Source organism: Acinonyx jubatus, chromosome A3, assembly GCF_027475565.1.
Source record: "Acinonyx jubatus isolate Ajub_Pintada_27869175 chromosome A3, VMU_Ajub_asm_v1.0, whole genome shotgun sequence".
Lineage (NCBI taxonomy): Eukaryota > Metazoa > Chordata > Mammalia > Carnivora > Felidae > Acinonyx > Acinonyx jubatus.
This window is the reverse complement of record NC_069388.1, coordinates 80,520,910-80,548,121: the sequence shown is the minus strand read 5'-3', so window position 1 is coordinate 80,548,121 and position 27,212 is coordinate 80,520,910. Positions and strand designations below refer to the sequence as shown.

General features: G+C 45.7%; 1 protein-coding gene and 1 long non-coding RNA gene across 2 annotated transcripts; one reads left to right on the top strand and one right to left on the bottom strand.

Annotated features, from left to right (window-relative positions):
* The first annotated feature begins 1,070 nt into the window (after window positions 1-1,070).
* LOC128311211 (uncharacterized) lies at window positions 1,071-23,075 on the top strand. Its single transcript, XR_008289351.1, has 2 exons — window positions 1,071-1,140; window positions 22,312-23,075. It is a non-coding gene; the product is annotated as an uncharacterized LOC128311211 (long non-coding RNA).
* LGALSL (galectin like) lies at window positions 17,075-24,553 on the bottom strand. Its single transcript, XM_027072349.2, has 5 exons — window positions 24,367-24,553; window positions 23,489-23,560; window positions 23,250-23,338; window positions 22,432-22,609; window positions 17,075-20,227 (listed from the first exon to the last, which is right to left on the bottom strand). Exons 1-5 carry the CDS (start codon window positions 24,400-24,402, stop codon window positions 20,084-20,086), a joined length of 519 nt encoding a protein of 172 aa, XP_026928150.1. The 5' UTR covers window positions 24,403-24,553; the 3' UTR covers window positions 17,075-20,083.
* Between the last annotated feature and the right edge of the window lie 2,659 nt (window positions 24,554-27,212).

Sequence of the window (27,212 nt, the reverse complement as noted above, 5' to 3'; positions counted from 1 at the left end):
TATACATACATATATATATATAAAGGACAACGAAGCAACATATAGTCATTGTTAACTAAAAATGATTGCAGTGACATATAATCTCTGAGTTTACAAAGACAGCGCAATTACACAATGCATCGTATTCTACAGTTGGTCTTTTTCGAACAACAATTAGAAGATTGGTGTTGCAGTCTGTGATCTCTACCCACTTTTTGCCCTTCCTATAACCCATTTTATTTTATTTTTTAATTTTTAAAAAATGTTTATTTTTGAGAGAGCGAGCACAAGTTGGGGAGGGGCAGAAAGAGAGAGGGAGACACAGAATCTGAAGCAGGCTCCATGCACTGAGCTGTCAGCACAGAGCCGGGTACGGGGCTCCAACTCACGGGCCATGAGACCATGACCTGAGCCAAAGTCAGATGTTCAACCGACTGAGCCACCCAGGTGCCCCTTCCTGTAACCCATTTTTTGTCCTTGAGTTGATTGCACTCAGATTGTTCACTTTTTGTTCGATTAGTTGAGAATATATACAAAACTTCCAGGTGACAGGAGAACTTCTTTTGGAGGGTGCATACGAGAAAGGAATTAAATTCAGGAAGAATTTCCTTAAGTCTAAAAAACACGAGAAACTTCACCCATGTTACAAGACAACCACAACACCCCAATGAGCCCTGAAAGCGAACAAGCATCCCAGTCCTTCTGCAGCACACTGGAGCTCTTCCCTAGAGGTGGTCCCATTCTGTGGTTTGCCCAGTGTACCGTGCTGATCCCCAAGGGGAAAGAAATAGAAGAAACGGCACAGTTGAGACAGATCAACACACTCTTGGAATTTGGAAAGCCGATGCATTTTTGCACATGTTGTCAAATTTTTTCTGTAAAGGTCCAGATTGCAAATAGTTTAGGCTTTGTGAGCTACCTGGTTCTGTGTCAAAACGATACAACTCTGCCATTAGAGCATGAAAGTGGCCAGAGACAGTAAGTAAACAAACAGGTATGGCCGTGTTCCAACAACACTTTATTTACAAAAACAGCCATGGATTGGATATGGTCCACAGGCCATTCATTGTTTGCCAACAATGATGGTTACATGAGGACAGGCCAGAGACAGCTAGAAACAAAAGTGGGGGAAATAGGGCTGGAAAATGGAGTCAAGGACAGGTATGCATTCACCGAGCCCCATTTTTGTACAGACATGTGTTAGCTTGTGTTTTTCCGGCCTCCCTCAGAGTCATGTGGGACTGTGGGACCGAACGCTGACTAGCAAAAAATAGGCAGAGATAAGTTATGCCCCTTTCTGGCCTGGTGTTTCTGGTGTTCTCACTGGCTCTTCCTCTACCTGCTGGCTGGTACAGCAGGAGCAGGTAGAGGACCCTGAAGCCCCAGAAATTGCAGGCCCGGGGTTAACGGAACTTGGGTTCCCAGATGGCCGCGTGGAGCACAGCTTCCCTGCCAACACCAGCAGACTTTGACATGAAGTAGCCATTAACTTTTTATTTTGCTAGCCGGCTGAGAACTGGGGGGTTTGTCTGTTACAGCAGCCAGGTTACTTATTGTAACCAATACAGATTCTAAGGCTCCTGTTACTCTGCGCCACAGACCCCCAGAAAGCCCAGGAATTGGATACAACATATACTTTTGAATGTGGGGTGGGGGTGGGGTCGGAATCAGCATAATTGTTTGAATTTTCAGATTAAAAAACCAGTCAGAGGCTGAGATCCCACCTTAACTTTGCAAAGTCAGGGGATGGCCTTTCTAAAGGAGTTTTCGTTTTTAAAAAATTTTTTTATGTTTATTTATTTTTGAGAGCGAGACACACACACACACACACACACACACACACACACAGTGTTAGCAGGGGGAGGGGCAGAGAGAGAAGGAGACACAGAATCCCAAGCAGGCTCCAGGCTCTGAGCTGTCAGCATATAGAGCCCAAGGTGGTTCGTGAACCTACAAACTGAGCTGAAGTCTGATGATGCTTAACTGGCTGAACCACCCAGGCACCCCTCTAAAGGAGTTTTCAAATCTTTCGTATAAAATGAGTCTATTTGATTCTCACAGAAGCTTTGTGAGCAAGGTTATTGGTTAGAACCCGTCAGTTTCCAGAAACAGAGACCATTTAAGCTAGTTTCATCAAAATTGGGGGAATTTATGATCAAACTGTAGGGGCATTTCCACAGATTTGAAGATAGTCCTCAGGCCAGCCTCAGGTCAGGTCAGGTCAGGGTTCTGGAACTGGAAATCCATCAGGACCGTCTCTCCACTCTGCCTCTCAGCAAGCTGCGTGTTGTTCTGTAACCCACCTTCCTCTGTCAAAGATGGCCAAACTCAGAAGCTGAGGTTTTTATTTCTCCCTCTCAAAAAACCAGCCCAGACTGAACCTGAGGTTCTTGGTACCCATTCTAAGATCCCAGGAAGGGAAGTCTGATTGATACTGCATGAGGCTGGTTTCCACTCCTGGTCGTTAGCAGTGGCCACAGGGTACAGACGTGCTGCTGAGGCCCACCCTGGCCAGATAACACGGTATGTAGAATAAAATCCTATTTTTATAAAAATGCATGAAGGACACATTTCAAGAGGTTGTAGTGGGATTACGTGAGAATCTCATTTCTTATGCTGCTCAGTACTTCCCAGTTTTTCTGCAAGAAACCAGTTTGTTCAGAGGGTCAGTGTGAGCTGAGCTGACTCCCCCTTAGGTGTTTTCCCCCTCATTTCATGCAGGGAGTGACATAGGCGGTGCAGACGTTCTTGTGCCCACTGTCCCCACAAAGTGTGGCACGGAGACGTTAATGAATTTCTGAAAGCCAACCAGACCCTTGAGCAGGACTTCTGCCACAGCCAGCCTCGCTCCCCTGCAGCTGCTCTGTTCCTTGCCACAGGTATCTGGCTGCTTCCCACATAAATCAGTAGCTGTCTTTGGATATTTAGCAAAAGGATAGCCTTCCTTAAAAGCAGATCTGGTTTTCCCTACCACCCTTCTAAAGATTTTGCCTGATTTTGCCATGGCAAGCAGGAGTGGGGTGTGAAAGGAAGAGCCGGGAGAACCATGGGTTTTTAGCGCTCCTAAGCTGGTCTGAAGACTAGAACTATTTGACAGCCTTTGATATAACTTACCTCCTGGACTCTAGCCTGAAAAATAACTAAATAGTATGATTACTACCATTAGTACTGTAGTTCTGAATAGTCTGATTAAAAAATAATTTAAGGGGCACCTGGGTGGCTCAGTTGGTTGAGCATCTTTCTCTTGATTTTGGCTCAGGTCGTGTACCCAGGATCGTGGGATCAAGCCCTGTGTCGGGCTCCATGCTGAGTATAGAGCCTGCTTAAGATTCTCTCTCCCTCTCTCCCTGCTTGGGCTCTCTCTCTCTCTAAAATAATGATAATGATAACAATAATAATAATTTTTTTTTTAAATTGCACAAGTAGCATTACACCAAAAAATTCTGGCGGACAGGGATCTTATCTGTGAGTTTCAACTTAGCACTGCCCTTGATACTGAGTTACTCAATAAACATTTGTTGAAAGACTGAACGAACTTGTTTCTTGCAGAAAAACTGGGAAGTACTGAGCAGCATAAGGAAGAAATGAGATTTTTCACGTAATCCCACTACTACCTCTTGAAATGTGTCCTTCATGCATTTTTATAAAAATAGGATTTTATTCTACATACCGTGTTATCTTCTTCCTCCCTCCCTCCCTTCCTTTTGTTTCTCTTCCTGTCACATTATGGTATTTTGGGACATTGTAGCGGCCGTGTAGGATTTCATCCTATGATCACATTTATTTACTGAAGACACTCTTTAGGTTGCTTCCAGATATTTCCCTACATGAAACAGGCTATAACGAATCCCCTGGCGTCTCAGTCTTCAGGCATATCTTAGACTGTTTCCTTGGGGTAAGTTCCCAGACGTGGTATTTCTGGCTCAAAGGGCAGATGCACCTTGGATGCTTTTTGCTAAATGGCCTGCCAACAAGTCTGCTCCAGGGTGTGTTTGAAAATGCCTATTTTCAAAGGTCTGATCTTTACAAAATGTTCTCTTTTGCTTTATCAAATGTTTTTAGAAAGCCTGTTGGAGGTGCGCCTGGGTGGCTCGGTTGGTCAAACGTCCGACTTCGGCTCATGTCACGATCTCATGGTTTGTGACTTCGAGCCCCACGTGGGGCTCTGTGCTGACAGCTCAGAGCCTAGAGCCTGCTTCGGATTCTGTGTCTCTCTCTCTGTTTCTCTCCCGTTTGCTCTCCCTCTCTCAAAAATAAAAAAGATTAAAAAAATTTTTTTGAGAAAGCCTATTGGTTCTTCATGTCCAGGTGAGGCTCCTGACAGGAAAAATTGGCTTGGGCGTCTTCAGGAGGTGGTGTGCAGGCATGTACCTGGGCTGCCATCAGCAGCGGGGATTTGACCTGGAGCAGCCTCTTGGCCCATAAGGTGCTCTTTGCAGTTCAAAAAAGGAGCAGAAAAAAGAGCCTCAGTGTTCACACACTCTAAAGCTCATAAAGTGTTGAAAGACGAGGAGAGAGACTTCTTTTTACAATGCTTTCACCAGAAACTGAGCCCTTTTGAGACTAGGGGCCATAGGAAAGTCTGGCTGCTGGGAGGTGACATCTACTAAGTGCCGTGTGAGTCCGAGGACCACACAAGGCCGCTCCTGGTTCCTTCACATCTGGGAGTGGAGATGGGTCTGAGTCCTGCTTGCGCCAAAGCCCTAGATGACGAGGCTCGTTGTCAATGACCTGAGGACCATCAGTGACTTGAGAACCGAAATGTATTATCCACGATGGTAAAACCTACATCTTAAAGCATATTCGCATGAGGATAATTTAATCATCTCAGTGACCAAAATCAAGGCCACAGAAACCGTTCATAACACATATGAATTGCTCTAGGTCACACAGCTAATAACCGGCAGTTTTAAAATTGAGAACAAGTTTCCTGAACCTGTACGGTTTGGCCTTTCCACTCTCCTGTGGTGAATATTCTTATCCTGTGCATCCCGGGTTATATCATTTTCAACAGAGCCATCCTGAGGCTGGCGGTGGGGGTGGGAGGTGGGGTGGGGGGGTAGGGAAACAGACTCTAGAGTGAAAACACAAGGCCCGTTTATTAAGTGCTTCCTGCCTGGGTGACTGGAGGCTCCGTCAGCCTGGATCTTTGAGCGAGGATGACGTGGATGCCAATGCCATCCACGGACCTGAGTTAGATACATAGCATCAGGCAAGAAATAAACCTTTGTTGTTTTCAGTCACTAAAATTCCAGGACTGTTTATGACTGCAGCACACTACCTAAAGGGAAGGGAGAAAGGGAGGCTGGTGGAGCATGAGGGAGAGAAAGTTACCCAGCAACAGAGCTGGCCATTCTTAACACCTTCTCCCTCAAGACCCACCTTACACTTGGTCACTGCCACCTGCAATTCCTGCATGAAGTTATGGGTCAGTTATTGGAAGGAGAAGTGAAAAGCTCATCTTTTGGGGAGCGTGGGTAGTGAAGAGAAGCCCAGAACCTGGAGGGTCTGGCTGTGAGGACAAACGTCTACCTCCCAGAACCACAGATAGCCCAGTGGAAGGTGTGTGGAACTGCAGAATTCAGTGCCCTCTCTGTTCTCAGCCTCAGCGACACATGCAGGTGCAGTGGGCACTGCAATTCAGCCTCCTGTCCACCAGGGGGCCATGCACTGCTCCTCAGGCACATGGGCTACTCAGGACTCTTTCAGGGTATGAGTGGGGCTTCAATACCCTTATTAAGGTCTAGCCATCCTTCTTATTGTCCCGACCTTATGTCCTCTTGGCATTCATAGCCACATTTTCTGACCCAGTTGAAAATCCTCTCAGGAACACTTGCTCTCCCTCATTTCATAGGGGTGAATAGTCCTCCCCAAGGTGGAGAATCCCAGGACCCATGAGTGAGCCATCTCTACAAACCAGTGCCTGTTCGGAGTGTGGGCAGTGGGCATGCCTGGCAAAGGTGGCCCTTGGCACCCGTCTTTGGATAACTATGTCATTCTTAGGTACCACAGATGATAAATTTATCTGTGTTCTCTTTCAACAGACTTTGTGCTAGAAGTATCTCTATAGAGCTGAACCATCTACAATGCCTCCAGGAGACTACTGTACTTTCATACAGCTTCCCAAGTTCACCGGGCAGTGCTTCATCTCAGCCCTTCTCTTTGGTAGGGCATCTCTCTAAACTGACTAGGCCCTTCTCTCTTTCTGTATCTGCTTTCCTTACCCTTGAAGCCAAGTTCATTTTCTTGGAGGGCCACCTTCATTACTCCCTAAGCCGGGATAATCCTTGGAAAGCACGTGAAGTATTTGGAGTACACAACTCCTTGCCTTCCAGTGCCTCTCCGGCAGCCCTGGGTCTCCCATCTCACCTCTACTTTACACACTGCCTCCTCCTGACCCTGACTTTGCTCCTGCAAAGACTCCTAGGCAGAAGGATACCTGTGTTTCATCTCCACATCTACCTTTGAATTTTTTTTTTAACGTTTATTCATTTTTGAGAGACAGAGAGAAAGACAGAGTGCAAGTAGGGGAGGCGCAGAGAGAGAGGGGTGATGCAGAATCCAGAGTAGGCTTCAGGCTCTGAACTGTGAGCACAGAGCCCGACATTGGGCTTGAACCCACACCCATGAGATTTAACCTGAGCCGAAGTCGGACGCTTCACTGACTGAGCCATCCAGACTCCCCTCCACATTTACCTTTGGCAAACTGTAATTTTAAGCAGTTGACTTCACCTCCCTAAGCCTCCGTTTTCTCATCTGGAAACTGGCAATATTGGATCACCTCAAGAATGAGTTCTATGCCTTCTGTCAATTCCCTCTCTCACTTTATTTATTTAATGTTTATTTTTGAGAGAGAGAGAGAGAGAGAGAGAGAGAGAGAGAGAGAGAGAAAGAGAGAGTGTATGCATGAGCAGGGGAGGAGCAGAGAGAGATGGGGACAGAGGATCCCAACCGGGCTCTGTGTTGACAGCAGAGAGCCTGACACGGGGCTCAAACTCACAAACCATGAGATGGTGATCTGAGCTGAAGTCAGATGCAACCAACTGAGCCACCCAGATGTCCCCCTCTCTCACTTTAGACCTAGCCTTCCAAGTCTCAGTCCTGCAGGACAACATCTGTGCTTCCAGGTATTTTCTTTGAATTCTTCCCAGGTGCCTTCTAGAGGCGGGGCCTCATCTGTGGAGTGTGACTCTGCTGGTGGGAACACCACAGCCTGTGTCAGGTGGGTGAGTGGAATTCTGGAACATTATTTTGTGGTTTCTACCACCCGTTGCAAACAATCAGCCATGCAGAGCTTGGTTGTCTAAGTGGTACTCTGGATTGCGCCCAGACACTTCACTTGCACCAAACTTTGGGCGTAAGTAGGAGTTTTCTCTCTCATAGGCTGTGGGTGGGGAAGGGTGTTCCTTTTAACTATTGTAGTGTGAACACAGATTGACTTCACGGTTCACTTTCATGGTGATGCCTCACAGAGTGTTTTTTTTTGTTTTTTTGTTTTTTTTTTTCATAAAAGCCTGTGCAGGGCATGACATCCTACCCTCCTGACCTAAAAAGGGCTGGGTGCTTTGTTCATTGCTTCACCAGGGAGTTACTTCTTGTGGAAACGAGAAAATATGATCCTTTTCTCCTCTAGAGCCCTGGGTAGTTGTGGCAGCTTTCTAGAATGGATTAAAAAAAGAAGTATGTGCCCTTTGGGGGTGAAGATGGAAGCCATCTGGGTGACTTGAAGAGAGCTTGAGACCAGGCAAATACAAACACAGTGTCATGACCTCACATTTGCAAATGACTAAAAATTTGCTCAGAAAGCGTGGATGACTAATCCACGCAGGAGCCTTCCCAGTGAGGAAACTTTAAACAAGAAACAAACAAACAAAAAAAACCTATAACAAAAAAATAAAACAAGGCCAAAAAACCCCAAAAACAAAAACAACAAAAAGATGGGATAATTAGTAAGGCTCATAGGACTCCCCAGAATTACAGCCGAGCAAGCTTGTTAAGGCCTAAGTGGTTGTTTTCCATCTGGCTATAGCTGCTGGATGCACTCGGGTGGCTTACCAGAATAAGGATGCCCTGTCACTGCTGTTTTACCAGACGCTAATTAATCCCTTCAAACTGTCGCCGGGAGGTGGGTCAGGCACATAAGCCTCCCCTGAAGAATCAACCAAGACAGCAACCGGGGCCCCAGCTCACCCCAGAATGGCCCCAGGGAGCCATTCTATCTCAGGTCACTCATCACCCTTCCTCAGCTGGTTTTCACTGTGTCTCCACAGAAAGCCCTGCCCAGGATCCCAAAAAGCAGAGAGGTGCAAAGTCGCACCACGGACAAGTCACTTAAGCTCTCTGGACTTGTTTCTCTCCTCTGCCATATGAGAACCTAGCAAGCCCTGCTATTCAGGTAGCCTCAGTAGCCTCAGAACTGCTAAGTTGAGGTCGGTCCAGAATATAAAGTATCAGATGAGCGAGTCTGATTTCTCGTGTAGTTCTTTTTTTTTTTTTTTTAATGTTGCTTATTTTTGAGAGAGACAGAGAATGAGTGGAGGAGGGGCAGAGAGAGGCAGACACAGAATCCGAAGCAGGGTCCAGGCTCTGAGTTGTCAGCACAGGACATGGGGCTTGAACTCATGGACCGTGAGATCATGACCTGAGCCAAAGCCAGACACTTAACCAATTGAGCCACCCAGGCGCCCATCTGACATAGTTCTCACAGAAACTGTTGAGCTCTCGTTACATTCCAGGCACTATGCTAAGTGCCACAGGGATAGTCGTTTGCTTAATCCTTATAATAATCTTGCAAAGATTTTTGCAGTCCCATATTACAGAAGAAAAAACTGAGGCTCAGATTTGTCAAAACTTATACAGGGAGATCACAGAGCTGGCAAGCAGCAAGATTTGAACCCCAATCTGTCAGTCCTAATGCTCTTTTCCTTTGCACAGTATTTCTTTTTTAAAGTTTGTTTGTTTGCTTATTTATTTAGAGAGCACGAGCAGGGGAGGGGCAGAGAGAGAGGGAGACAGAGAGTCTGAAGCAGGCTTCACACTGTCAGCGCAGAGCTTGATGTGGGGCTTGAACTCACGAACAGTGAGATCATGACTTGAGTCAAAACCAAGGGTCGGGCACTCAACTGACTGAGCCACCAGGTGCCCCTCTTTTTTTTTATTAACTTAAAAAAAATTCCCGTATAGTTAACATACAGTGTTATAATAGTTTCAAATGTACAACATAGTGATTCAAGAATTCTATACATTTTTCAGTGCTCATCATAAATATACTCTTAGTCCCCTTTACCTATTTCGCCCAGCTCCCCTCTGGTAACCACCAGTCTGTTTCTTGGTCTCTCTCTCTGTTTCTCTCATTCCTTTGCTCATTTGTTTTGTTTCTTAAATTCTACATAGGAGTGAAATCATATGGTATTTGTCTTTCTCTGACTGGCTTATTTCACTCAGCATTATACTCTCTTGCTCCATCCATGTTGTTGCAAATGGCAGGATTTCATTTTTTCTAATGGCTGAGTACGATTCCATTATGTGTGTGTATGCGTGTGTGTGTGTGTGTGTGTGTGCTGATGGACACTTAGGCTGCATCCATAGTTTGACTTATTATAAATAATGCTGCAATAAACATAGGAATGCATGTATCCTTTTGAATTAGTGTTTTTGTATTAAAAAAATTTTTTTTAATGCTTATTTATTTTTGAGACAGAGACAGAGCGTGAGTGGGGGAGCAGAGAAAGAGGGAGACAGAGAATCTGAAGCAGGCTCCAGGCTCCAAGCTATCAGCACAGAGCCCGACGCAGGGCTCGAACTCACAAACTTTGAGATCATGACCTGAGCTGAAGTCAGACGCTTAACTGCCTGAGCCACCAAGGTGCCCCTAGTGTTTTTGTATTTTGTGGGTAAATACCCAGCAGTGTGATTATTGGATCATAGGGTAGTTCCATTTTTAACTTTTTTTTTAATGTTTGTTTATTTTTGAGAGAGAGAGAGAGAAAGAGACAGAGTGCAAATGGGGGAGGGGCAGAGGGAGGGAGACACAGAATCCGAAGCAGGCTCCAGGCTCTGAGCTGTCAGCACAGAACCCGACGCAGGCCTCGAACCCATGAACCATGAGATCATGACCTGAGCCGAAGTCTGTCGCTTAACCAACTGAGCCACCCAGGAGCCCCAAGAGGCAACTTCTTTACAATTATTAGGGAAGTCGAAGAGGAGACATTAAGCCTGAGTCTTGAGGACAGAAAGAACCAGGAGGTTCTGGCATTTTCCTCCCCACCTGTTTTGATGTCCTCACTCTTCGCTTCCTTGAGTTGTTTTGGAAATGAGGCAAAGTGTTAAAGAAACTAGCAAATGGCATGATAGAGAATTCTCAGTTTTCATGGGGCCTGCATCTCCCCTGTGGAGAAAATTGCCTTTTAAAAGCCCCTTTTGGAGAGCTGGTACAGGCCAAATAGCTCTCTGCATAAGGCAGGCAATTGGGGAGATACAGAAACTGCCTCGGAGAGCGTTGGAGAGGGCTAGAAGTTAAAGAGGGACTTGGGGAGAAAAAAATGTCTACTAAGGGTTTTTATTCCCTTGTTTTTTGAGTGGTGTGTGATAAAAGACTCGCCTTCCCACAAAATGACCCATAAAATTTCTTGTTCCCAAACGCTTTCTGGAGTAGGTGGGCTTTTTGAGGATATGAAAAAATGTTGGGTCCTCCTCCAATCGTGGCTTTAGGTCAACCCAAGACTGTTCACAGGAGGCCAACCACTTATGGGTGAGACAAACACCTAAACACAATGGCGTGAGGCATAAAAATAAATAAAGGCTTCTGACCACCACTGCGATTCTGAGATGGATGGCTATGCTCCTGCCGCTGTTCGGTGGCATCTGTCGTACTGCTGAGAGCTGTGCAGAGGCTGCTGAAGACTCAGGCCCAGGCAGGTGCCACGGCAGCTGCCCACACGGCTGCCAGCATCTAGCACCATGCCTGGAACGCACGAGGTGTGTGGGAAATGTCGGTGGGTACACGACTGCATGTCGTCGGTGCTGCCGCTACCTCACTCTTCAGCTCTCTGAGGGGTGGGGTTCACACGGAAGCAGGGTGTTTATTGCAGCCCCTTGTTCTAGGATTCAAGTATAGCTCCACTGACTTGGGCCTGGGACAGCGTGAGGGACAACACAGAAGTGACTGCAAAGTTATCACTTTCTCCGGAAGCTTGCCTGCCTTCCTGGAACAAACTGCCTTGTGGACTCTTTCTCTGCGGTGTGTTCTTCCCCAGAGGCACCTTGGTCTGTCATATGAATATGCCTTCAGAAAGTGCCTAGACTTTCCTGAATTTGAGGGTGAGTGCGGCTTAGATTCAAACAGGAAGTTCTGCCGCCTACAAAATTCCCTGAGGGTCTAGACCGAGCATAAGCTCAGCACAGTCTGATGTTCTAGAGGTGCGCTGTCCAGTATGGTAGGCACTAGCCACATTTTAAGTGCTGAACAGCCACGTGTGGCTGGTGGCTACTGTATTGGACAATGCAGATTGCAGAATCTCTCCAATGCCCCAGAAAGTTTACTGGACATCCCTGTCTAGAACCAGAGCTCAGAAAATGGATTCTGCTATCAAGAAGCTGGCTATCATGTATAAACAAGAAAACTGTTTACTTGGGCTAAACGGTGGAAATCTGTCACACGTCGTTAGGTACAAAAGTCAGCATGGGAAGCTCAGGGACAAAATTTCCCTTGAAAAAAATCCTTTAAGAAGGGGTCACTTTGGAGGCTAGTTCTCAGTAAATTCAACAATGCAGTTCTTCGTTCAGTGATGGAGAAGGTCTTTGTTCCTCTGGCGGAGCACCAGAAGGAGAATCTGGTTGGTGGTTAGGAGCGAGGCACAGGAAAGATCAATGGTATCTTTAGACATGGGCCCAGGGATCTTAGAGGACCTTTGAGGGCTCAGCTGTGAGGCCCAGGAAGCTCAATCACGGAAGGCACATCTGAGTCACATCCCCACTCTCAGGCCCTTTGCTCTTCCAGTGGGATGACAGGTGGAGTATTTAATGGTTCTTTTCTATACAAGGTGGTTTTGTCTTTTTGCTTTGTTTTGTATTTTGGTGCCAAATGGTGGGGCTGAAGTTGAGTACTGGAAATGCATCTATGATATAATTTCTCCATAGATATTCTAGGAAGGAGCCCTTTCTTTGCTGGAGGCTTCTGAAAGGAAGGTCTTCTCTCTACCAGAGACCCATGTGTTTTGTAATTTAAAAATAGCAAATTCCTCCTTGAACTTGCTTTGGGAGGCCAGAATTTCAACTACATCACTGAACTTTGGGAGACATAACACTGGCCCCTCAGCTCAAACCCAAAGTTATTATGTATGCGGGGGGGGTTGGTGTAGCACGGAGGTGCAAAGGGCATTCGGGCCCTTGGAAGCCCAGCTGAAGTCTTCCGGACCCAGATGCCACCCCTGGGTCACCCTAGCAAGCCCTGTCCCCTGGAACTCCTAGAGCATGTAATGTTCTGCCCACTCAGACTGGCTCTATTTGTTGACGTGCATCTTTATGTGTATTTTATATGTCCATGACCTGTCTTTCCAGTTAGATCATAAACTCTTCCAGGTAGACGACATATGTCCTTTATCTCTTTTTATAACCCACGGTGTCCAACACGGAGCCTTCATATAAAAGTGCTCCATTTAATCCCAGCTTCACTACATTAGCATCCAGTTATGAGTGATTCCCTTACGAGAGAGAAGAACTATGGGCATGAGTAACTATACAGACGTGCTTTAAGAGCGTGAACTGTATAAAGGTATTTGCCCTTTCAATTGAGCAAGCTGAATTTTTAAAAAGCATTTACGTAATTTCAAAGTTATTGAGGATTGCCAGGGGGAATCCCAAGTCAGGAATTTACACTGCTTACAAAAGCAAAGAGAATGAAGGTTAGTTGCCTTCTACCCCAAACTGTGAGGTAACCCCAATATTGGATTTTAATCAGAGTCTTATGAGAACAGGTCTCTTTCCAACCTCCTCAGTTGGACTTCTCCATAATGTGTGGGTTTTTTGTTTATTTAAAGATTTAAAAAATGTAGGATAAGGGTGCCAGGGTGGCTCAGTTGGCTGAGCATCCAACTCTTGATTTCAGCTCAGGTCATGATTCCAGGGTCATGGGGCTCCAAGCTGAGCATGGAGCCTGCTTGGGATTCTGTCTCTCTCTCTCTCTCTCTCTCTCTCTCTCTCTCTCTCTCTCTCTTTCTCCCCCTCTGCCCCTCCTCCCCACTTGTGTGCATGTGCTCTCTCTCTCTCAAGTTAAAAAAAAATGTAGGATGGGGCACCTGGGTGGCTCAGTCGGTTGGGTGCCTGACTGCAGCTCAGGTCATGATCTCATGGTTTGTGGGTTCAAGCCCCGCATCGGGCTGTGTGCTGACAGCTCAGAGCCTGGAGCCTGCTTCAGATTCTGTGTCTCCCTCTCTCTCTGCCCCTCCTCTGCTCACGCTCTGTCTCTCCCTCTCAAAAATAAATAAACATAAAAAAATTTTTTTAAAAATGTAGGATAAATGAATGGTGAATTAGCATCTTAGAGTAACAGACCACACTACTCCATGAAGATTCTCATTAAAAGAACTGTTTTCAGTAGTTCCTTATCTTTTTTGTGCATGTCTTCCTTATTCACTTTTTAATGTAAGATGAAAAATCATTTTATGTTGAACTAAAGATTATTTTTACTGCATTAGGAGAAACCCATGCTTCTCATATTGGAACAAATGTAATAATTCAGCATAAAAAAATCTCTAATTGTATTTTACAAACATCGTTTTAAATATTGCCCAACACACTGCTAACTTTGGCTAGATTTTATTTTTTTTTTAATTTTTTTTTTTCAACGTTTATTTATTTTTGGGACAGAGAGAGCCAGAGCATGAACGGGGGAGGGCCAGAGAGAGAGGGAGACACAGAATCGGAAACAGGCTCCAGGCTCCGAGCCGTCAGCCCAGAGCCCGACGCAGGGCTCGAACTCCCGGACGGCGAGATCGTGACCTGGCTGAAGTCGGACGCTTAACCGACTGCGCCACCCAGGCGCTCTGACTTTGGCTAGATTTTAAATAAAATAGACTTCAATGAGACAGTATTAAAAGCCTATTCCAAGGGATTAGACACAGCCTCAAACACTGGAGGTTTTCTTACTGTTTTACAACGTTGTGGAGGACTGCTACAAGGAGTTGGTATCATGATTAGTTTCACTCTGGCTTTATCAATCGTGACAAATGTTTTACTCCTGCCCCAACTGCTATTACCTCTGGCTCTCCAAACATGACGATACAATGATGATACAGTGTCATGATTTCCGTTTCTCACAGGAGGCAAAGTGAAGCAGGAAGTTTAAAGTGCCCACTTGAACTGGTGACTGATCGTTAGTATGATATTTGGAAAGTTCTTAATGGGATGGTAACTGCATCTAGCACTTAGTGCTGCCATGCAGATTACTCAATTTATTAACGTATTTCAACAATTAAAACATTTTTCCCCCTCTTTCAAAAAAAGTGAATAAATAAAGTGCCTACCTAAGCTTACACAAGGAATCCCTGAGGCAGGGGTGCCCCATTCTCACCTCTCACCACAGACTCACTGCTTCTCCCTCCTGTTCCCAGACCAGCTGTTTAGGTGAGCTTTGATTATTTTCGTCTATCGTTTTAGAATTAATGACAGAATACTGACAGAGAGGGAGTTGCTGGGGTCATTAGCAAACATTTGCTATCATCCTTACTCATGAAACCTTGGAAGGCCCCCCAAACCTCACATCGTCCCCAAGGCTCATGGCTGGCTGGCTGCTTCCCAGGGCCTATTATTTAGGGACAGTCTGTTGCCCTTTCAAAGAACGATGTCTCCTTACTTCTGTAAGACTTTGCTCACCTGGTCACCATCTTTCCCTGGGAGATGGAAGGTGCATCAAAGCAAGAGAAAGCGTCAGTGGCTATTTCTTCCCCTTCTGTCTTGGTTGAGTATTGTTTTGGCATCTGTATAAACCCATTTTAATTAATTATTTAGTGTTTGTCTTGCAAGGCGGTTCTTGGCCTTGTGCAGGAGACTTTTTTTTTTTTTTTTTTTTTAGGGAGGCATCATTGTGAAATTAACATGGTGGTTAGTAAGCAAGGCATGCACGCAGTGTTGCAGCATTTTCTTGTGAAAGGAAGACTCTAAATTCATTTCCAAAATGCCAGGAACAGCTCATTTGGGCCATTACTACTTGCCCTCTGACCTCTTTACAAGTTATACGTCACTCTGTGTTATTTGTCTCAGAGTAACGATTGGGTCCCACCCTGACAATTCTCCAACGAGTAACTGATTGAAATAGTTACCAATCAGGAAGGCAGGCTTCCCCCAGAACCTCAATCTTTCTCAGAGCATCCACTGTTTAAAACAGGTGTCAGGTCCTCCTGAGGTCCAAAGTCAATCCAAATAAGGAAGATTTCTATAAAACTTGGTTGAAAGGCACTTTCTTTTACTTCAGTGTCTTATATTTGAGGTAGGGATAGAATGAGGAGAGGAGGAGGTTAAACCAGGGATGTTGGCACACAGCTATAGAGCTGTAATGACAGTTGCATGATTTTTTGGGGGAGTGCAAGGATGTCCCTGCGTCGAAATGCAATTTTCACAGGAAGATATGCACAGATCAGAGTATCACAGCCCCATAGAATCTGACAGTTTGATTAGGTGAATGTGTATGGAATTCACCAAGGCAGAGCTCCTTAATTTGGGATCCAGGATGTTTCCCAAAAATACAAACTCTTGGGACCAACTCCAGATCTTTTGAAACAATCTTCCGGAATGAGGCTGGGCTTGCGCCTTTAAGCGGGCTTTCTGGGTGATTCTTAAGCACACTGAAGTTTAAACCCACCAGAGACCATCGTCAGTTTTACTCACTGATGTATTGTCTGAGTGCCTAGAACAGCAACTGGCACAGCTCAATAAATACCTGTTGCATGAGTGAAGACCTTCAGTGTTTGAGGCACTTGGAGGCTCCAATTATAGCTGTCTTCCACACCATCTAATCCACAATGCTGTCACAAAGCAAGTATAATGTCATATTTCAAAAGGGATCTTTCTAGCGAGGCTGTGGGGCACGGAAGTTCCCCCATCTCTGTCCAATAGTGTCAGCAAACTGTCCCCACCTTAACAGGTGCGCATATAGGTGCCTCCCTGCCTATACTTAACTGCAAAAGCTGTGACAGAATCATGCCTCATAACTTTGCATCTTCGAAAAATAAAAATGGAAAAAAGGGATTAACAAAAACATTTAAGGCGTAAGTAGGATCCTAGAACCAGCATGTGAGTAAATATGTCTGCTCACCTCCCGAACTGAAGCAAACTTCTATAAGCTATAGTTTTATTTGTAGGCAGAATAGCCAAGGAATCAAGTTTCCTTCCTAATCATTCAAACCACAGGAAAGAGAAGATACGGATATTCAGTCTTGCTTTTGTATATATACTGTGCTAAGATTATATGTAATGATTTATTAAGAACCCACTGCATCCTTAACAGGTAGATGGATAAAGAAATTGGTACATCTATACAACAGAACACTACTGAGCGATAAAAACTATTGATACACACACTACATGAATCTCAAATGCATTACGCAAATGGGAAAAAACCACCTCAAAAGATTACGTACTGCATGATTTTCTTTCTAGGACACTCAGGAAAAGGCAAAACTATAGAGAGGGGACATGGAACAGTGGTTGCCTGATTAGGGGTTAGGAGTGAGGGACAAATTTAACTATAAAAGGATAGCACAAGGGAATTTTGGGGGGTGATGGAACAATTCTGTATCCTGGTTGAGGTGGTGGTTAACAGGAATCTATGCATGAGTTAGAACCCGTGGAATTGTACATCAAAGTGAATTTACTGTATATAAATTATACTTAAAAAGAAAACCCATTGTACACACAACATAAACTCATTAGGTCTCCGAGGCACTTTCCTTCCCTTGATCAGTTTATCAAAGTGGGAAACATGTGAACAAGTGGTCTTGGAGCATATATTAAAGTGAGGGAACACTGTTAATACCGTTTGGTTTATACTAAGTACATCATATCTGGTGCCAAATTTAGCATGTTACAAACCAGAAACCGCTTTGTAGAAAATTCCTTTATTATAGTGCAAATAACTTTCAGCAGTGACATAATAATGTAAGAACACATTTAGCAACATTTTACACCACGCAGTAAATAAGAAAGTGTTTCCTTGAAAATATGTGATCATAAGAACATTATTTCTACATTAATGCCGGAAAATGCCAAGGCTGTTTCTCTCAAGGCCACAGGGCTCCCTCCCTCTTTTTGGATATATATATTTTTTAGTACAAACGAAAGGATTTGCCATTTTAACAAGTCACCATCAATTCCAAGAGTGATCTCTTAGGGGATTTGAACTGAGGTTGGCAAGATTCGAAACGGGGTTTCAAATTTTAAAAAAATAGTATTTTTCAGACAATTCTGGGACAGCCCAAAAAGCAGAAGTCACTTCTATTAATTTTTAAGTAGATATACACATTCAATTCAATTTTGATGCAGAAATGGACAGATTGTCTAAAGCCTGCCTTTCGTTCCCCCAGAGCCTGACTGTTATTTATATTCCTTGGTTTTGGTCATATTGCAAAATTAGGCTCTGGTCAGAAATAACTCCTTACACACCCAAATGCTCTCCTGTGAAGCTTTATTAAATTGCACTTTCCACCCTGAATTCCCACCTTATACCTCACATGCCAATGAGAGGCAAGAACACTGTTTCCAGTTTCCAGCTAATGATTAACACAGCCCCCCTGCTAATTTCGTTATACCTGAATCAAACCATCACGTCATTTAGATTAATTCCAACAGGCTTAACCAAGAGGTTCCCACTGGCCTCCCAGAGAAAGGAAGGGTTAACAGTGTATCTTCACACTAAGCTGCGTAAGGGCTTGGCCGATAAGCAGTTAGCCGATAGGTAGAGAGAACAGTGTCATTTCCAATCAACACACCCAGCTCCTCTGGTTTCTGCTGAATTATGCAGTGCGTGGGGATGGACAGCCACTCAAAGGAAACCTCCCGTGGGGGTCTTCCACCAAAACCCCTACAAATACAGTTCAGGGTGCCCTCTAAATGCCTGTACAAACACTCCTCAAAATCTAGTGGCTTGAGAAGCCACAAGAAGTTAATCACAGGCTTGAAAATACCGGGAGCCACAGAACAGCCCTCTTGGCTGAATATGGCTGATTAAGTCAGCTGGTACATAAAGCTTTTCAATGCTCAGCCAGTCTCGTTGGATAAAGTATCTTCTTCTAGAACACAGTGGAACTGTGCTAAACAGTTTCAAAGTTGAGAAGAACCCAAATACATCACCTATAAAAAATTCACAATTTTAGGTTGCTTTTTCTTAAGACTTTGGTACTGAAACACTGTCTACATTCTCGACACGTGAAAATGACGTGGCCACTTCCGTGTCTCTGCATGTTGTGTAAAAAAAACTCCAAAGCAAAGCAGGGCAAGGACGTGTCATAACATGATGCAGTATGCTATACAAACAAAACCTAAATTATATATAAATACACCCCCACCCCAGCATCCCTCAGTCCTCCCCACTACCTGACCAAAGCAATGCCAGGGGTCCTTCTCTCCAGGGCCAATGCACTTTGTGACGTCCAGTGCCCAGGACTCCGACCATCCCTTGCCGCGTGGTGACATTTACAGTACTGCAGGCTCCTCCTGATGACGCTCTGCTGTCGGATGGATCAGTTCCACAAGTGCACGGAAACTCTTCCAGCTTAAGTGGAAGCATTCATACTATTGGCTGGGCTCAAGAGACCTGGAGTTCTGGGAGTTAACCTTCCAGATAAACTAACTGGATCATTTCCTAATCCGGATCCCCTCTTATCCTAATGTCTCAGCACAGCCAACACAGCGGGAAGCATACTCTCCTCTGAAGTTCCAAAGGCATTGCTTACGGACATTGGCGAGGGTCACATGATAAAAGTAATACAATGAGCTAACAGCTTAAGTTGATATAAATTACTTCCAAGTAAGTTATTTGGGGCCACTTGCTTCTGCTTTACATTGCATTCCAGAATCATTTTCATAGTATACTTTTAAAAGTTTATATAACAGTTATTTTAAAAATTGTCTATGCAATCATCTGTTATATGTTTTCAATCAGTTTAATAACAACTTAATGAGCTGTTATAAAGACCTAGGAAAAAGTAGTTAATTAGTCTTAAGGAAGCCAATACTGTGCTAATTCACAGTAAGGAGAAAAAGTCCTGTAAATAGAATTCATGTAATCATCGATTACTTGAAAAGCAGTTTTATCGAAATGTTGCCAAGTTTTCCCAAAAGCACTTACAGCAATTTATATCAAGAGATCCTAAGTTTAGGGGTATGGAAGATACAATTCTTTCATGATTGTAATATGTAATTTTCCCCTTTGGACCTAAGATATTTGTACATTCAAAAGTTCATAACTTGTTTTTGAGACATTAATCATTCCCTAATACATACACTGAGTATAAATAAATAACTCCGAGAAAGCTTTCAAAATCTGAATTAACAATTATGTTGTGCAAAAACAAACAAAAAAAAAAAGAAGAAGAAAAAACCAAAAAAACAAAACCAACCAAACCTCGAACAACCTACATTCTATGTAAATACCCTGACTAAAATGTTGGTTGTGCTACACGATCCCACTTCAGTGCAGAAATGAGTTGATTTCGGTGTACCGTCTTTGTTGGTGGTGGTGTTGTTTTAGGTCTTTAGCACTTTTGTTTCTAAGTATCACCTTGTTTTGAAAAGATGAATAACTTGCTACCAAATCACAAATTATCACAAATCCATGTCCGTTTAGTCTGAATAAAATCCAGCATAAATGTATTACTTGGTTCTGGAAATAATGGCTCGGTGTCTTTGTTCTGACGGCTTCCTAAGGGCAAACCACAGTCTGAAGTTGTCATTTTGGGTCTAAACTGCACAGAAAGAAGAGACAGGGAAGCTTGCTTTTTTGTTTTTGTTTTCTTTTTAAGTCTCCAGATCTTGCTAGGACACTTCTTCCAGACCGACAGTCAGATAGTCGTGGCACCTGATCCTATTTGAAACGGAGGTGGTTTCAACAGTGTCAGCCAAGCTTAGTGATCTGGAGGTCCCCGTTTATCTTTATGGTGTCGATTGCAGATAACGTTTGAATGCGGTGGTAAAAATCAAAAAGTTGGTGTCCATCCACAAACACTCTGAAACGTGGGTGCTCACAAAGAATTTCCACCTGGAAGAAACAAAATCATCATCTATGTCTCTCTCTTTTTTTTTTTTAAATCATCATCTATCTCAATTCACAATTTCACTGAACCCTGCTGGGGAAAACAAATAAATAATACTTCATTTTAGAGAAAGGCACCATCTTCAGTGGTTCTCAAACATCGGGGTGTACTAGACTCATACAGAAGGCTTGTTACGACACAGATTGCTGGGCTCCACCCCCCAAATTATCCATTTAGTAGGTCGAGGGTAAGATCTAAGAATCTGCATTTCCATCAAGTTCCAACACGATGCGGGCATGGCTGGAATGAGGAACACACTTTGTGAACCATTGCTCTATACTATTCAATATCCTTTAAAGATTTATTCATGCTTTAATTTCTCCCTTCTCCTCGTACTCCAGAAAGGGACATAAAGTAGCATACATTTATTTATATGACACATAATGTCTCCACTGTCATCCCCTGAACAATTTTTTTTAAAAAAAAAAATATTTATTTTTGAGAGAGCGTGAGCAAGAGAGGGAGGGGCAGAGAGAGAGAGGGAGACAGAGGATCTGAAGCAGGCTCTTCGTTGAGACAGCAGAGAGCTCAATGAGGGGCTCAAACTCATGAACTGTGCGATCATGACCTGAGCTGAAGTCGGATGCTTAACTGATGAAGCCACCTAGGTGCCTCCATCTCCTGCACAATTCTGTCCTACCCTCAGAGAAGACCCTAACAAAGCAGAACCGGAACCCCCTTAGTAGCATGTAATAACAGTCTAGACACTCAAACATGGTAAACACTACAGCAGAGAGGAGGTAATTAACCCTGGACCATGTGTAATTAACAAGGCTTTGTTAAGCTAAACAGAAATGCTGATTCCATATGGCAAAAGCTTTTTCTTCCTCTTTTCCTCAAGTAATTCACCATACATTTTAATCATTGGTTCTGTACTATGTATTCATTAAAAGCACTGGTGGCTCCCATGCAAGAAGAGACTTTATATGTGATATTAGTCACATTTAATACATATTATTACTAAAACTGTATCACCCAGAAGGGCTGATTTCATTTCAATTTGGTTGTTGGGGAGCATTATATTCTTGGCTGTCAGAAGCTCTGGTTACTCATACTCATGAGCTACGCATTAAGATTCATCATTGAGAAAGTGTCACAGTCAAAAAAAAACAAAAAAAGGAAGAAAAAAAAACTGTCACAGTCAAGAGGAGTCTAAGGGGTCATTACCATTCTAGAGAAGGGGGAGGGCATGGGACATGGACAGGGGTGCCTTCCCCAGGCTACGATGAGAACAACAATCTCGATTATATCACTGATGTAGACGTCGTGGATTCTTATTCCTCCCACTACTTCTTTATAAGGCCCTTGTAAATTTCTAGATGAAGAGCAACAGGTTAAGGATAGCTGTGCTTTTAGTAGGCTTATATGCAACAGGGAGCTTTTAACTGAGTTGTCATTATTGTGATGTATATTAACAAGGTGTAATGCAGACAACTTCATCACCAGGACTAATAGTTCAGTAAATCCTTTCCTAACACATTACCCACACTACTTGTATCTCTTGGCATTGGCCTTCATAGAGGAAGGTGCTACTCATATTGCTTGGTTGGATGGGAAGTTTGGGCTGTGCTTCCTGCCCACAAGATAGTGGAGAGCCAATTTATACTCATCTAGGCCCAAGAGAAGGAGTCTGTCAGCCACACAGCCTGTGGCAATAAAACACACTGAGGCTACTTAACCCAGAGGCAGAAACAGGACCAGGCCGTACAGGCAAAAGCAACAAGAAACAATGAAAAGATCATCACTATATTCTTTAAAAGGTCACAACCAATAAGGCTTACTGCTCCTTACAGGTTGAGGAAAATTCTAGCACTTATTATTATTTATTAATCAGGTGTTTCGGGGCCAGTATAGATTACGTTCCCAGTACTAGGTTGAGTACTACACAGAAAAGTATTTGTTCTTAGCAATCCAGACATGGGTTTATTTACTAAATGTACTAGCTAAATAGAGCCAAGAGCTAGTATGGTATTAATTCCTATCAGCAAACAGAGCTCTTTTGATCTTTTTTTCTTTTTTTCGCCGTCAGGTGACAAATTTCCTGGACATGCAAAAATTCTGGCTGCTTAAAGCCTTCTTGGCATACACTGCCGGAGAACAGCATCATCACCCTGCCAGCAGTTAGAATTGAGGCACTCGAGGTACTCACCCTGAATGGCTGGTCTGGGATGAATGGAAAGTAAGGGATTGCTGACTGTTCTTCACCTCTTTCCCCAGATATACAAGAATTTCTGAGTAGCTGCCGGTCTGTGAACACAGCTTTGAGTTCAATTGCCACGTCGGCGGGAGGGTCTTCAGAGTCACCACAGGTCAAGCTGATGGCAAAGCTGAACAGAAAATTACCTCGTTAATCAGGGTTGGCCATGACAACACTTGTCAATGACCCAGGCCCCCATACTTGCTCCTTCTTCTCACGGTGTGTTTGCTTTTAATGGGCCACTTTTTACACAGGGAATTGGGCTACGTATGGAGAAGGAGGATTACAATCAAGCCAGGCGTTTTGATACCTAAAGGAGGCTTTGCAAAAGGACTGATATTAGGGACGTCAGATACTTCAAACCACCCACACATCTGTACCTTAATCCATTTCAGAATTCTCAGAAGCAGCCCCAGAAATTGACCAGGGGAATAATATCTTGTAAAGTCTGCTTGCCATTTACATTGACAGATCTTGCTCTAAGCACCATGTTTAAAAACCCTTAGAAAAAAATCCTTTGGCCTCCCTAAGGGTCAAAGAGAAAATGATGTGGGCCTATATTTATAATCTCTGATATAAATAGCTGTCTGGACAAATGATGGCTAGGATTCATACACATTCTTTTCATGGGAACATGGTACTTTCTTGGCGCTTCTAACTAGCAACACTGGCCACAGGGAGAGGAGGAGGGGCAATAAACCACAACAAGAGTGGGCGCCGCCTTGTAACTCCCTGATAAGCCTTCCCGTGACAAGGACTCTCTGTCTTACCTCTCTGGGTTGAGGTCTACGATGCCCATCACCAACACCTTCTTGCCTGGTCTCATGCCACCTTTAATGTGCCCACAAAATGGAACTATCTGCAAAGGATGACAGGAGAAGCAGGAAGTTTACAGCCTGTAGGGGAAGAGCCAAGCCCTCAGATCCTGGGGACCTGACTCATTAGAAAATGCAGTTAGAAAGAAAATGGGTACAGGCGGAGACACAGAGCACAGAACTAAATCACTTACCAGTCGTGGGAAGTACACGTCGGCTTGAACTGGAGAGCCCAAAGAGTTGTTTAAATGCCCATCATCTAGTTTCTAAAAATAGAAGCACACAGATTGGCTTTCCAAAGGCTCTAGTTTTGGGGGTGGGGGCGGGAGAGGGGAAGGGGAAGGGGTGGGGAAGAACCTACAGGGGTCTGGCTGAATCCAGCAGCCTTGGCAGGACACAGGCAGCGTCTGCAGATGCTGCCACCTCACAGCCCATTGAATAGCCGCAGAAAGCCCCGGAACAAAACCCGTCCTTTCCACCTGGTAGCTAAGCTTCTGAAGATCCCCAGACCTTCAGATCTGGATCAAAATCCAGGTCGAGGCACACCGGGGAGCCAGAGCCCCGCGTCGGTGGAGGACAGGCCCCTCTTTAAATGCAAACGCCTCTGGACCCGCTGTCGCCCAGGCCTGTCCCGAAGGACGTGGCTGGAGTGCAGGGCCGCGCTCAACTTCTCTCGGGAGCCCCCGGGCCAGACCCATTTCCAAGGGGGAATCCCCGGGACGTCGGAGGCGGCGGCGGGGCGCGCGCCCCAGACACACTCACACACGCGCACACTCACACGTGCAACGTGCACACACCTGGCCGCCGGCTGCACGGCATCGAGGGGGCTGTCGGTCACCCCCATGCCGCCGTCCGCCCCCACGCACGCTCCCTCGGCTGCACCCGGGGCGCCCCGCCTGCCCCCCAGGCCTGCCTCTCACAGCCGGCGCTCGCTAACAGGTACCCGGCGCCTTCCCACGCGGGGGGCGCCGGGCTGGGCCTCAGCCACCTCTCCGCCGCAGCCAGGCTGAGCAGGCGGCGGCGTGCGGGGCCGCGGGAAGGGGGCGCCTCGCGTGCACCCCTCCGCACTCACCACCGCGGCATCGCTGTCGGCCACGGATCCCGCCATCTTCTTGCACTGCGCGCCGGGGTGCAGGGCTGGCGGCCCGGCGGCGGCGGCGGCGGGGGACGTGGGACGCGGCGCGCGGTCGGGGATCCCGGGGCGGTCCTGCGCCGGGTGGGGGCGCGGGTCCGAGGCTGGCTCGGGCGCGCGCACACAGGCGGGCACGCGTGCGCGCACGCCTGGGGCCAGACGCCGACCAGGCAGGCTGGGCCGGGGAGGAGGGGGAGGGGAGCGGGAGGCGGCTCGGGCCGGGAGGTCGGAGGTGGCCGCTGCTGCCGGTCCGCCGCTGCGCGGTCGGGGCTGCTTTCTTCCTCGGGGTGCTGCTGTCGCCGCCCGAGGAAGAAGGGTGGCGAAGGCCGCGTCGCGCTGGCCCTGGGCGGCATTTAAAGGTCGCAGGGGCCCGGCTCGGGAACCGGGAACAGGGCGGGGACCCAGCTGGGCTGCCGCGGCTTGCTCAGCTTGCCCTGCCCCTTGGCCATTGGAAGGTGGCGGGAGGCTGGGGCGGGAGGGACGGGCTAGTCGCAGTCGGGGCGTGCGGGAGGGAGGGCGGAGGTTTTGGGGGCTGGGGAGGTGGGGACCAGGGCCAGCCAGGTGACAGATGCTTGTGACACTTTCGCCCCTCCCTTCCAGCCAACCTCCTTCCTTCTGTCACGTCCTGGGGCAGGTGGAACGACGGAGGCAGAGGTCAAGGGAAGACTGGAGGGTGGGAGCGGTATCCCAGAGCTGGAGATTTTTTTCAGAGAGTAAGTTCTTTCAGAAAATTCCTACAGAGTGGAAGGGGAGATTCATTCGGCCCTCTAGGGTAGAAAGATAATGAAGTCTCTAGACTTGAATAAATAAATATTTGACCCAAAAGCAAGAGGCAGAAAGGACTCAAAGTAAGGACTTTTATATCCCAGGAGGCTAGATAACAGAATAGGCCTCTTTCTGCCCTGTGGGAGGGGGCGGGTCTGGGGGACACTGGAGGCTGTCTAGGGCAGGGGTCTGGCTAAGTCTTAACCAAGTGGAACTGCCCATAGTGAATCCTTAGCCCCCATTGCGACCTGTTTTTTACAAGTCACCTGCTCTGTCTAGGGTAATAAGTTTCTCACTGGAAAACTCCTTATATCGTTTGTGGAGTCAGTCATTCCCAGGGGTACATCTCTCTTTTATTCCAAGGCACAAATTCCTTTTTGGCATTTCCACATTGGGATGATTATGTAACTTCTCAGATAAAGCTGTATCAACATACCCTCTATTAGGTGACATCTTGGCTTAAGCATTCCACTGTGTGAGTCACCAGGGTGTTTTACACTAATAAGCAGGGAGCATGTGTGGCCTGCTGCAGTCCCAGAGGGGCCCTCAATGGCTCCCTTCCAGCCACTGTTCCTGGCTGTGTGTCCTGGAACATCACTGCAGCTTTTATGTCTTAGCTTTCCCTTTATGGACCAGAGCTAATAATGGTAATCCCAGTCCAGTGTGGAGAGTTGCCTGCACACATGTGTATGTCACAGTCCTATGGTTTGTGTGCTCTGAACAAGTGCATCAGAACTGTGGCTCACATTTTTGCTCCTGTTTATGAGTCTTAGGGATTGTTTAAAATATTAGGCAGTTACAGGAAACTGCTGACATTTTGAAAGCACACTGGAATGTATCCCAATTTCTGAGAGTATGGTGTGGAGAAAAAAAACACTGAAGTCATTTTTCGTCATTAGTTAAGCGTGACACAATACATCTCGGTGGTTAAAGAGCCTGTGCTCTGGGTTCAGATTCTGGATTTACCATTTACTAGCTGGGTGATCTTGGACAAGTTTCTAAGCTTCTCTGTGCTTTAGTTTCTTCATCCGTGAACCAAAGATGACAGTGATGACAATAGTTGGTTCTTGCTGGGAAGGCTGAGTAAATTGGTCCTTGTACCTTCCTTAGAATAGTACCTGGCACATAGTAACACTTAGACTTCAAAAATACTGAGTGTTTAGGGGCGCCTGGGTGGCTCAGTTGGTTGAGCATCTGACTTCAGCTCAGGTCATGGTCTTTCGGTTTGTGAGTTCGAGCCCCGTGTTGGGCTCTGTGCTGACAGCTCGGAGCCTGGAGCCTGCTTCGGATTCTGTGTCTCTCCATCTCTCCGTCCCTCCCCTGCTCATGCTCTGTGTCTCTCTGTCTCTCAGTAATAGATAAACATTAAGAAAATTTTTTTATAAAAAAAATACTGTCTGGGGATCCAGCAGGGATTTTTTTTTTTTTTTTTGATCTTCTAGTGGGGAAAGGCAGTCAATGAATAAATAAATATGTAATGTGTCAGGGAGTAAAAGTGTTAGAAAAAATAGGAAAGAAAGCAAGGTGGGAGAGAGGGAGAGAGAGAAAGAGAGAGAGGAGGTGGAATGGTGTTATTTACATAGAGGTGGTCAGAGAAGCCACCTCTGGTAAAGTGGTGTTTGAGAAGACCCCCGAAGAAAGGAAAGGAGGGAGGGAATCATTTGGCAGTCTAGAAAAAGGGGTTTCTGGTGGATGGAACTGTAAGGGTCAGGATCCAGTGAAGAAAGTGTTGGGTGCTTTGATAGAAGAGACAAATAATGACAAATAGATTAGGCTGCGTAGGCCACGTGAGGATTAGCTTTCACCTAAGGGAGGTGGGAAGACATCGGAAGTTTTTGAGCAAAGGAGTGAGCTAGTTTTCCCTCTGTTGTAGATACGTCCCTCTGGCTGCTGTGTGGAGTGATCTTTGTGGGGAGGGGAGGGCACAGGAGGGAGGGTAGAAGTAGGACTTCTGTACCAGGCCCGCTACGGTGTAATGACGGCTTAGACACGGTGGAAGTGATAAAGATGTGAGAAGCTGT